The sequence below is a fragment of the Hypanus sabinus genome, chromosome 13 (genome assembly GCF_030144855.1).
Source record: "Hypanus sabinus isolate sHypSab1 chromosome 13, sHypSab1.hap1, whole genome shotgun sequence".
Classification (NCBI taxonomy): Eukaryota; Metazoa; Chordata; class Chondrichthyes; order Myliobatiformes; family Dasyatidae; genus Hypanus; species Hypanus sabinus.
Genome location: NC_082718.1, coordinates 108,015,328 through 108,028,266, shown reverse-complemented (window position 1 = coordinate 108,028,266; position 12,939 = coordinate 108,015,328). Strand labels below are relative to the sequence as shown.

General features: G+C 43.6%; 2 protein-coding genes across 2 annotated transcripts in view; one reads left to right on the top strand and one right to left on the bottom strand.

Annotated features, from left to right (window-relative positions):
* Positions 1-11,378, top strand: part of LOC132404268 (ADP-ribose pyrophosphatase, mitochondrial-like) — a 29,101-nt gene extending 17,723 nt beyond the window's left edge. The window contains exons 6-8 of the mRNA XM_059988413.1: positions 3,957-4,100; positions 8,114-8,198; positions 8,848-11,378. Of these exons, the coding sequence (XP_059844396.1) occupies positions 3,957-4,100; positions 8,114-8,198; positions 8,848-8,993 (375 nt within the window). The 3' untranslated portion in view covers positions 8,994-11,378. The remainder of the gene's footprint in view (positions 1-3,956; positions 4,101-8,113; positions 8,199-8,847) is intronic.
* The window catches only part of LOC132404267 (uncharacterized), a 504,471-nt gene continuing 493,806 nt past the window's right edge, over positions 2,275-12,939 (bottom strand). The window contains exon 2 of the transcript XR_009515479.1: positions 2,275-2,350. The gene's annotated coding sequence lies outside the window, so the exon portion shown is untranslated. The remainder of the gene's footprint in view (positions 2,351-12,939) is intronic.

Sequence of the window (12,939 nt, the reverse complement as noted above, 5' to 3'; positions counted from 1 at the left end):
AAAATACCAGTGTCAGTGATCAGTGAACAATTGTCCTAAAATTACATGCCTTTTAAATTTTCCTTTACTGTTGTTCAAAAAAGACATTTTATTTATTCATTGTATTCAGAGATACAACACGGTAACAAGCCCCTCTGGCCCAATGAGCTCACAGTGCCCATTTACACTTGGGTGACCAATTAACCTTCTAACCCATCTTTGGGATATGGCAGGAAGCCGGAGAAAACCCACATGGTGACAGAGCGAATGTACAGGCTCTTTACAGACAGAGCTGGGAATTGAGCCCAGGTCACTGGCACTGTAATAGTGTGCGCTAACTGTCACACTACCAATAGACAATAGACAATAGGTGCAGAAGTAGACCATTCGGCCCCTCGAGTCTGCACCGCCATTCTGAGATCATGGCTGATCATTCACTATCAATACCCAGTCCCTGCCTTGTCCCCATATCCCTTGATTCCCCTATCCATCAGATATCTATCTAGCTCCTTCTTGAAAGCGTCCAGAGAATTGGCCTCCACTGTCTTCCGAGGCAGTGCATTCCACACCTCCACAACTCTCTGGGAGAAGAAGCTCTTCCTCAACTCTGTTTTAAATAACTGACCTCTTATTCTCAATCCATCCCCTCTGGTACTGGACTCTCCCAACATCTGGAACATATTTCCTGCCTCAATCCTATCATATCCTTTAATTATCTTAAATGTTTCAATCAGATCCCCTCTCAATCAGATCCCCTCTCAATCTCCTCAATTCCAGCGTGTACAAGCCCAATCTCTCTGCGTAAGACAGCCCTGCCATCCCAGGAATCAACCTAGTGAATCTACACTGCACTTCCTCAATTACCAGAATGTCCTTCCTTAAACCTGGAGACCAAAACTGTACACAATATTCCAGGTGTGGTCTCACCAGAGCCCTGTACAAATGCAAAAGGACATCCTTGCTCTTGTTCTCAATTCCCCTTGTAACAAAGGCCAACATTCCATTTGCCCTCTTCACTGCCTGTTGCACTTGCTCATTCACCTTCATTGACTGGTGAACTAGGACTCCTAGGTCTCTTTGCATTTCTCCCTTACCTAACTCTACACCGTTCAGACAATACTCTGCCCTCTTGTTCCTGCTTCCAAAGTGGATAACTTCACATTTATTCACATTGAATGACATCTGCCAAGTATCTGCCCACTCACCCAGCCCATCCAAGTCTCCCTGTATTCTCCTAACGTCCTCTTTGCATGTCACACTGCCACCCAGTTTAGTATCGTCAGCAAACTTGCTGATATAGTTTTCAATGCCCTCATCTAAATCGTTGACATAAATCGTAAAGAGCTGTGGTCCCAATACAGAGCCCTGTGGTACCCCACTAGTCACCTCCAGCCAGTCCGAGAAACACCCATTCACTGCTACCCTTTGCTTTCTATCTGCCAACCAGTTTTCTATCCATGTTGAAACCCTGCCCCCAATGCCATGAGCTCTGATTTTACTCACCAATCTCCTATGTGGCACCTTATCGAATGCCTTCTGAAAATCTAGGTACACTACATCCACTGGCTTACCCTCGTCTAACATCCTTGTTACACCCTCAAAAAACTCCAACAGATTAATCAAGCATGATTTGCCCTTGGTAAATCCATGCTGGCTCGGCCTAATCCTATTACTGCCATCAAGATATGCCAATATTTCGTCCTTAATAATGGACTCAAGCATCTTCCCCACGACTGACGTTAGGCTAACAGGGCGATAGTTCTCTGATTTCTCCTTCCCTCCCTTCTTGAAAAGTGGGATAACATTAGTCACTCTCCAATCTTCAGGAACTGATCCTGAAACTAAGGAACATTGGAAAATGATTACCAATGCATCCGCAATTTCCTGAGCCACTTCTTTTAGAACCCTCGGATGCAGACCATCTGGACCCAGGGATTTATTAGCCTTCAGTCCTATCAGTCTACTCATCACGGTTTCTTTCCTAATGTCAATCTGTTTCAATTCCTCTGATATCTTATGACTCTGGCCCATCCATACATCTGGGAGATTGCTTGTATCCTCCCTGGTGAAGACAGATCTAAAGTACGCATTAAATTCTGTTGCCATTTCCCTGTTACCCTTAACAATTTCTCCCAATTCATTCTTCAAGGGGCCAACATTGTTCTTAACTATCTTCTTTCTCTTCACATAGCTAAAAAAGCTTTTGCTATCCCCTTTTATATTCCTGGCTAGACTGAGCTCATACCTGATTTTTTCTCTCCGTATTGCTTTTTTAGTTAAGATCTGCTGTTCCTTAAAACTTTCCCAATCATCTGTATTCCCACTCATCTTAGCCCTGTCATACTTCTTTTTCTTTAATGCTATACAATCTCTGACTTCCTTTGTCAACCACTGTGGCCCCTTCCCCCTCTTTGAATCCTTCCTTCTCATTGGAATGAACTGCTTTTGCATCTTTTGTATTATGCCCAACAATATCTGCCACTGCTGATCCACTGTCTTTCCTGCCAGGGCATCCGCCCATTTAACTTTGGCCAGCTCTTCCCTCATGGCTCCGTAATTATTTAATTGCAACACTAACACCTCTGATCTGCCCTTATCCCTCTCAAATTGTAGATAAAAACTTATCATGTTATGATCACTACTTCCTAATGGTTCCTTTACTTCAAGATCACTTATCAATTCCTGTTCATTACACATCACCAAGTCCAAAATAGCCTCGTTCCTGGTTGGCTCAAGCACAAGCTGTTCCAAAAATACATCCCTTAGACACTCCACAAACTCCCTGTTCTGGGGTCCAGCACCTACTTGATTCTCCCAGTTCACCTGCATGTTGAAATCTCCCATAACGACTGCATTACCTTTAGCACATGCCGATGTTAACTCCCTAATCAACTTGTACCCAATATCCACGCTACTGTTTGGGGGCCTGTACACAACACCCATTAGGGTCTTTTTACCCTTACTGTTTCTCAGCTCAATCCACACAGACTCTACTTCCCCCGTTCCCAAGTCACCTCTTGCTAAGGACTGAATCTCATTCCTCACCAACAGGGCCACCCCACCCCCTCTTCCCATATTTCTGTCTCTACGATAGCACGTATACCCTGGTACACTCAATTCCTAGGCCTGATCCCCTTGCAGCCATGTCTCCGTTATCCCAACAATATCGTAGTTCCCCATTTTCATCTGAGCTTCAAGCTCATCTGTCTTATTTCTGACACTATGCGCATTCAAGTACAGAATTCTTAGCCCATTCCTCCTCTCTTTGCTTAAAACACTGTCTACTGTACCTAACCCAGCTCCTTGAACTTCCATCGGGCTAATTGCACCCTGAATTTTGATGACCTTCTCAAGATCACCCAAACCTTCTACACATTTAACCCCATGCTCCTTCTGACCAACCCTCTGGATCTGGATCCCTGCCCCCTGCACATCTAGTTTAAACCTCCCTGAGCAGCACTGGCAAACACTCCATGCTGGTCCAACTCTCTGCATGACTCAGCAAATATGGAAGAAATATTGCCTCAAACCTACAGCACTGTTCTGTGAAAGGGCAATCATGTGTTTTTTTAAAAAATCTCTGTCACTTGGTTTTGTCTGTAGCTCACACAACAGAAATAAAAGTCTCTTATGCTTCTGGCAAATAGCCTCAGTGGCTCAGGAAGCCCCAGCCAATTCCCTGAAAAATGGGAGCCCTCAGCACAAGCTGGTGTTGTGCTAAGAATCTCACCCATTGTTAGACTTAGCAATGATCATTTTCAGGTATAATCTTAGGGAAGAGAACATTTTAAACTGCTTTGAACGTAATGCTGAATCTAAGATTGCTATTTCAGAAACACTGGCTTCAGTTAGCCTGTCTGGAGACTGTTTATGCAGGGTGAATTAGTATCTTCAGTAGTTGGATTAATAACTGATTAGGACAGGAGTGAAAACTATAGACCCTTTCTGAGGCTGAATTGCATTTTGTCTCCTGACAGGGAATGGTGGACCCTGGCGAGAAGGTGTCAGCTACACTCAGACGAGAGTTTGGAGAGGAAACGTTGGACTCCTTAAATCTATCAGAAGCCGAGAAGCAGAAAGTGAAAGAATTAATTAACTCCCTGTTTCAAGCTGGAGAGTTGGTTAGTGTTATAGTCTCTGATCTAACACATGGAAGGTAAACAGATGGGAAGTCTATAATGCTCTCATTCTATTGAGAGCACGCTTATAAAGTTGCATTCTCTATGGATGTTTGGGAATTTTATCGGCCCTGTTATAGTAGACAGTTGAGTTTAGTTGGAAGGTCTTGACACAAAATCTAAGCTGTCCATTTCCCTCCACAGATGCTGCTTGGCTTGCTCCAGTGGCCAATGTTTGGTCTATTGGAAAGTTTGAACTACAATATTGGGGAAGGTTAGAGGAAATTGTTAAATCTGGACCAGTGTGGTTGATTCTTGCAAGGGTACAGCTCCAATGTGTTCCTGCCAGCTTCCATACCTTTTCCAAGCTGAATCTGTATGTTAAATGTCAGCAGGTTCTTGAGATGGGCTGGAGACCAACTGGAGACCAACTGAAGCATGTTACACTGAACCCCTATCAGGAAGCAACCTTCCAGTCAGCTTACACAGTGTGTAAGGGTGGTAAACCTACCATTGCTCTCCTTGATAATACATACAAACATAGGGAACGTTACATGAAACCCATCTGCTGGTCATGCAATACAATGATATATGGTCATTGATTAATTGCAGTGATTAATCTGCATCAATTATTCTCTAACATAGTGGAGAGCCCTGCCTGGAGAACCTGGTTTATTAAAGAGTTTCACGTTCTCCATTCCCCATTCTGGCTCCTCTCTTACCCCTTCTCTTCTCATCTGCCCATCACCTCCCTCTCGTGCCCCTCCTCCTTCCCTTTCTCCTATGATGCATTCTATTCTTCTATTAGATTCCTTCTTCACCTATCAACTCACAGCTTCTCACTTCATCCCCCTCCAACACCCATCCATCTTCCTCTTCATTGACTTCACCTGACACTTGCCAGCTTGTACTCTTAGATTGTTCCCCCTTCTTGTGCAGATGCTGGAAACCCAGAGCAACACACACAAGATGCTGGAGGAACTCAGCAGGTCAGGTAACATCTGTGGAGAGGAATGAACAATCAAAGTTTTGGGACAAGACCCTTCATCAGAACTGGGGAAGAAGAGGGAACAACCCAGGAGTCCAAGCTCGCAAGTGATAGGCAATGCTATCAGCAAACAGAAATAAGTGCATCCTGATGCCTTCCCTGTCATTGTGGGAGATTTCAGCCAGGCCAGCGTGAACAACCACCACCAGCATATCACCTGAGGAGCCAACACATCATCATGAACGCTTAGCGTATCATCCCACGTTCACACTTTGGAAAGTCCCATCACCTCTACTCCCAACACATAGGCAGAGATTAAAGACCGCAGCACCAGAGGTGAAGACCAAGAAGGTATGGTGAAGGGAGTTGGAGGAGCATTTACAGGATTGCTTTGAGCTGGTAGACTGGACAATATTCACAGATTCATCTTCAAGTCTGGATGAGTACACCACCAGTTGTCACTGACTTCATCAAAACCTGTGTGGGTGAGTGTGGGCCCTTGAGGGGAGATCCAAATGAAAAGCTATGGATGAACCAGGACACTTGTAGTCTGCTGTGGGTTACATCTGTGGTATTCAAGTGATCAAGAAGTTCATGTATGATCTATGGGAGGCTATTTTAAAATGACAAAACAATTCCAATTAGGTTAGAGACAGAATCCAGTGCATGTCAGCTCTGGCAGGGTCTACAGGCCATTTCTTCCAACAAAGCAAAACATAACATCATGAATAGCAGAGATACTTCATTCCCAGATGAACTCAATGCCCTTTATGCTCACTTTGAAAGGGAGAGTAAAACTACATCTATTCAAATACCTGCCGCATCCGGTGAATCTGTGACCTGTGTCTTGGAGGCTGATGTCACAACATATTTCAAGAGGGTGAACCCTCGCAAGGCATCAGGCCCCGATGGGGTACCTGGCAGGCCTCTGTGAACCTGTGCCAACCAACTGGTGGGAGTGTTCCCGGACATCTTCAGTCTCTCATTGGTGCTGTCGGAGGTTCCCACTGCTTCAAAATGGCAACAGTCATAATAGTGCCCAAGGAGAGCAGGGAGGTCTGTCTCAACAACTATTGCTCAGCATCCAGGACATCTTCAAGGAGCGATGCCATAAGAAGGTGGCACCCATCATTAAGGAACCCCCCAACACACCGGATATGCCCTCTTCTCACTGCTACCATCAGGGAGGAGGCACAACTCAATGTTTTAGGAACAGCTTCTTCCCCTCTGCCATCGGATTTCTGAATGGACATTGAACCCATGAAATTAACTTAATACTTTTTTTGAAACTACTTATTTAATGTAACTATGATACACATTATACTGCAATTTATAGTTATTATTATGTAGTGCAATGTACTGCTGTCACAGAACAACAAATTTTACAACAGATACTAGTATTACTAATTCTGATTCTGGTCCTGTCTCCTGATCACCCAGTGGCATTTACATCTACTGTGATGAAGCGCTTTGAGAGGTTAGCCATGGCTAGAATCAACTCCGGCCTAAGCAAGTACCTGGACCCACTGCAATTTGCTTATCTACTACAAATTAAATCTTACTGACTCTCCACTCGGCCTAGGATCACCAGGACAATAGTAATACATATGTCACACTGCTGTTTATAGACTACAGTTCAGCGTTCAACACTGAGTTCTAACCAAAAATCTCCAAAATTTAGGCCTCTGTACCTCCCTCTGCATCTGGATCCTTGACTCCTTCACTGTGACACCACAGTCTGTGCGGATTGGAAATAACTATCCTCAGTCAACACTGGCACACCTCAAAGATGCATGCTTAGTACACTGGTCTACTCCCACGACTGTGCGGCTAGGCACAGCCCAAATGTCATCTATAAATTTGCTGACAATACAACCATTGCCTGTAGAATTTCAGATGATAACAAGGAGGCATACAGGAGCAAGATAGATCAGCTGGTTGAGTGGTTTCACAGCAACGACCTTGCACTCAACATCAGTAAGACCAAAGAACTGATTGTGGACATAGAGAAGGGAAAGTTGAAGGAATATGCACTATCCTCATCAAGGATCAGAAGCGGAAAGGGAGAGCAGGATCAAATTCCTGTGTGTCAACATCTCTGAGGCCCAATCCTGGGCCCAACGTATTGATGCAATTGCAAAGAAGGCATGACAGTGGCTATATTTCATTAGGAGTTTCAGGAGAATTGGCACGTCACCAAAGACACTGGCAGGTTTCTACAGATGTAACCATGGAGAACATTCTAATTGGCTGCATCACTGCCTGGTATGGAGGGGCCACTGCACAGGATTGGAAAAAGCTGCAAACCTCACCAGCTCTTTCAAGGCCACCAGCCTCCACTATCAAGTTTCTGAATGGGTTATGAACCCATGAACACCTCTTCAGTATTTTTTCCTCTCATTATGCACTACTTAATTAATTTATCTTTTTGTGTATTGTAATTTATAGTTTTTATTACTATATATTGCATTGTATTGCTGCCACAAAGCAAATTTCAATCCAGCTGCCAGTGATGCTATCCCTGATTCTGATAGACACTCACTCTGCTCCCTGTTGTTTCTTCACTGGTTTATCCACCCCTCACTTTACTTCCTGGTAGCCAAGGCTTTCATTAATTAATCTCAGTGCAATGGGCAAGTGAGACAGCGATGCTAGAATCCAAGCTAAATGTCCCTTTAAATGATACTTCTCAAAATTCAAGAGGAAGTGGTGGATACAGACCAGTCCATCACAGGTAAAACCCTCCTCACCATTGAGCACATCTACATGTTGCAGGAAGCAGCAGCCATCTAACCATTTAGGATACCCTCTCTACTCGCTGCTGCTATCAGGCAGGAGGTACAGGAGCCTTATATCTTTTGCACATTTGTTGTTTGTTAGTCTATATTTATTTGTAGTTTTTCATGTATTCTATTGTATTTCTTTATTTTCTTGCAAGAAAATGAATCTTAAGGTAGTATATGGATACATATACACTACATACCTAGACAATAAGCGTACTTTGACTGTGAGATTTCCATCTCCTTAGGTGTACAAAGGATATGTTGATGATCCTCGAAACACTGATAATGCTTGGATGGAAACTGTCGCCATGAATTTCCACGATGAGACAGGTAATTATTTCTGATTTGGCTGTGGTCCCTGCAAGGAGTAAATTTAAATGTTATTTTTTATTGTGAGGACTCAGACTGCCTGTTACTTGTGGAATCAGGTTCAACCTCTGGACTTAGTTGCAACTGAAAGAATGGAGGTTTTAACTTACAATTTTCTTCCTCTTGATTAGAACTTCCCAGGTCATGTTGTAGTCAATGTTAGTAACTCAGCAATATCATAGCTAATTGGATCACAATAGAGTCCTAGAGAAAGCAGTGAACTTAAGACCAGATCATTATTTTTGTTAATGATCAGAGTTGCTTTTTTTACAGAGAAATAACCGATATTTTGGGCCAAGGACTCAAGGTCCTGATGAAGGGTCTTGGCTCAAAATGTCAACTGTTTATTCTTCTCTATAGATCTGCCTGAGCTGCTGAATTCCTCCAGCATTTTGTGTGTGTTGCTCTTTACAGTAAATGACTGACCCTGAACATGGTTCCAGTAACCACGTCCACTCTGAATACAGTTACGTGAACAAACTCACGCAGTCTGATTAATAACTTTCTCCACATTAGTACGTAAAGTAACAGACCACACAGTCGGTCTCATCCCTCTAGCAGTTGACTCCTAATGACCTTGTAGTGTTACTTGGCTTCTGTCTTGCTTCAGGTGACAGTGTAGGAAAGCTCAACCTTCAAGCTGGGGACGATGCTGGTGCGGTAAAGTGGATGGATATCGAGGAGAAGCAGAAACTGTACGCCAGCCACACAGACTTCCTCCATCAAGTAGCAAGGGAAAAGAATGCTCATTGGTGAAGGTGAATACTGTCCACTTTTAGACAGCCAGCAACATGGTATGCTCAAGCAACTGTACATGAAGTTAAAGGTGGTAACTTCCTCTTCCTTTCCAAACTTGGACACTATCAAGATCACTACAGCAACAGGAGAAGGAGCTTTTCCAAGAAGGCATTCAGAGAGAAGCTTTAATTCTACTTTTTTGGTTCAAAATTCATTGATGCCTTGGCTTTAGATTTTGTATTCTTGTGTGATGCAGGCTGTTTTTATTTCTCTTTCTTTTGCTGGCATTGACCACACTCACACACACCCACCCTCCACAACTCACAGCCTATAGGGCAAAGCAGGAACTTCGATCCCAGCTTATTATACACTAGGTGCCTGTTGCACAGTGTCTCATAGCTCCTCCAGTGGATTGTTCCCATGTTCCTTACTAATACCCACGTGTCCTGCAGGAACATCTGGACAAAGTCAGTTACTCAAACTGGAGATCAGAAACATGTATCTGGGTGCACTGAGCTTCAGACTGTACTACAACATTTGGCTTGAATGTGAATGCTAAACTTTTTGGGTACAAGCATAGGTTTGTGGAAGAGCAGCTAATAATGGATTCAATGAACCAAATACTGCTATCATTCTGTTGCCATTAGGGCTGCTGTTATTCTCTCTGTGGCTACATGGGGTATCCTTTAATTATTGCAGCTTCCTCCCATGTCCTTAAGACGATGGAGATGATAAGATAAAACTTTATTTACCCTGAAGGAAATTATTGTTGCAAGGTTGTTCAGTTGGAAATGCATACTTTAAAATACAAAATGTAAGCATTGAGGTACGAAAGAATACAAAATGTGCATTAAAAATAATAGTGCAAAACACAGATGTGTAATGAAACCACATACTTAAATACTTGAGGAGGAGTTGCAGAGTCTTGTAGCCACAGGGAGAAAGGATCTCCTGTTGTGTTCAGTGGTGCACCTTGGTGGAATCAGTCTGTTACGAAAGGTGCTCCTCTGTTTGTCCAGGATGTCATGGAGTGGTTGAGGGGGATTGTCCATAATGCTCTGTAGCTTCTGCAGCATCCTCCACTCAGACACAACCACCAGGGAATCTAATTCCACCCCCAGGACAGAACCAGCCTTCCTGGCGAGCTTATCGATCTTCTTGGTGTCAGCTGCTCTCACTCTGCTGCCCCAGCAGACTACAGTGTAGAACAGAATGCTGGCCACTGCAGAGTCGTAGAACATCTGCAGCATAGTACTGCAGACTCTGAATGACCAGAGCCCCCTCAGGAAGTAAGATGAGAGGTGGAATCTGCAGAGAGCTGGTGGGTCGTGGGAGAATAAAATGAAGTTAGTGCATGTTGACAATTGGTTTGGACCCAGTCGGCTGAAAGGCCCATTATGTGCTGTGTAACTAACTAGGTAGAGCAGAACTTTTAGTCCTGGTGTTGCCCTCCCAGCTGAGTTTTCCAGGCTTCCGCAGTTGCCATTTCCCCCCACTAGGTGGTAGTGCAATCACACAGGTCAGAGACTCTCAGTGTGGGGTCAGTATGGAGTGGCGTGGGGAGAATGGGGATAGAGGCCAGAGGAGAGGCAGTCTGCTTGTGGCCTGGATTAATTGTGTAGACTGAGGGGAGACTATTTCAGCTCAGACAGTGGTCAAAACATTGCTCACACTGGTTTACAACAGCTGATGAACTTTTGTTTCTTGTCCACACTCGCGATTCCTGATGCAGGGGCTTTGACCTGAAACATTAACAATTACCCCAGCCTCTCCCCCCACCCCTACGGATGCTGCTCGACCTGCTAAGTTCCTCCAGCAGATTGTTTGTTGCACCAGCTTCCAGCATCTGCAGTCACCTTATATCTTCAAACATAATGTCTTAAACACTTTTGAAAACCATCACTTTGGGTTATTGTCATTGAGAACCCCCTACAGATGTTTCACTACCCAGGCAGGGGGCATGTGGGGCTACCCAGGCAGTTGCTTTGGAGTTGCTCAGGATGAGTAGGGGATGATATTCCATTTCCTTGCCTGACCCTCTTCATCCTTTAAAAACTCTTAAGTAACCTAGGTTTAGTCAGACAGATGTGAGAGTTTTGAAGACCTCAGAACACACATACTGTATCCATGGAGTATAGAATAACCAGCTCCAGCTGGACATATTTCTGGAAGTCTGCTGCACAGAGCCAGTTGTGATCAGTAGAGGGAGAAGCATCTTGAGAAGTCAACTGTGTGGCTGAGTGTGGTAAGAAGCTTTAAGAAGTTAAACCCTTTTTGAAATCATACATTGTCTGTCACTATAATGCCTTGAATAATGTGAAATCTTGTGTTTAGATTGGAGTACAAATTTGCTCCCAAATTGATTTTCCTTATTTTCTGTCTTTCATTAAATAATTAAATGTACATTCTCTCTGTTTCTGGAAATTTCTAAACTAATAATTGCAGGTTTCAGCTTTTAGATGACCAGAATTGTGATTTAAGTTAGCTCCATGATTGCTGGGCTAGAAAATGGAAGCATCACTTTGTGTCTGTGCCTGAACTTGTTATCTAGTTACTGTCTGTTGAAAATCCAGATGAATATTCTCTACTTGAAACATCAACTGTCCATTTCCTGCAGTAGCAAACTCTATCTACATGCAGCGTGGTCTGTTGCTTAGCCAATTGGAACATTAAGATAAACTGTCAATCCACATTATTACAGTAATACTCTTAACAGTTGAACTACTTACAATCAGAGGGTCTGATTATTGCCATCTCCAAGTCCCTGACTCAATATCTAGAAAGTCAAATGAACCAATTACGTACAGTAAATACTCAGGCTACAAAAGCAGCTCAGAGTCTGGGTATCTTGTAGCAAGCGACTCCCCTCCTGACATCCCAAAGGCTTCCCAATGTCTGCATAAGTCAGGAGGATAACAGCTGCCTGTTGAGTGTAGCTCCAACAGCTCTTAACCAACTTAATTTCATTCAGGATGAAACAGTCCATTTGCTTGCCACTCTGATGATCAACTTGATCGTTCATTCTTTTTGGCAGTTATTCACTGTAGTTGCAGAATGTACCGCCTACTAAATGGACTGCACTTACCCAGGCTTCTGCAGCTGTACTTCCCAATCCCATTATCTTGGCAGAGGTGAAGGGTAAGGACAGCAATTACTCAGGAACATCACCACTTACCAGTTTGCCTCACCATACTGATCTGGAAATATGTCATTACTGGAACTCCCTTCCTGATAGGACCACAGAAGCACTTTCATCAGGACTAAAGTGCTTCAAGAAGGTGGCCCAGGACCACCATCATGGACGTTGAGAGATGGGTAATTAAAATGGTCTTTTATTACCCATTCCTTGACATCCATGAGAGAGTGATCCAAAATGAATTCAAAGGTGAATTTTAAAAATTGCTGAAAACTCAGTCAAGCAGAGTCTGAGGAAGAGACACCAATCAAATATTTAAGAAAACCTTCCTCAGAAATGTAGGAATAGTTTTCCCTCATTGTTAACTGTTATTAGGCTTATGTCCTTTTGCACTTTCTTTCCACAAAATGCCTCTAATAGTCAGACCTCATGCTCCTTGCCACCTAATTTGCCCTAATTTCCATATAGTTACTACCTCACTTCTGTTCCAGGGAAGGCTCCCTAACCTGACATGTTGACTGGTTTCTCTTTCCACAGAGGCTGCTTGACTGACTGAGTTCTTCTAGCACTTCTGTGTTTGTTTCATGTTTCTGCATCTGCAGTTTTATTTAGTCAGAACACTGCAACAAAGAAACAGGCTATTTGGCCCATTTAATCTGTGATAATCTATTTATCTGCCTAGTCCCATTGACTTGCACCCAGACCATAGCCTTCCACACCCCTCCCATCCATATCGGAATCTCTCTTCAATGTTGAAATCAAACACACATCCAGCATTTTTGCTGGCAGCTCGTCCCACACTCTCACCAGCCTCTCATAGAAGAGAGT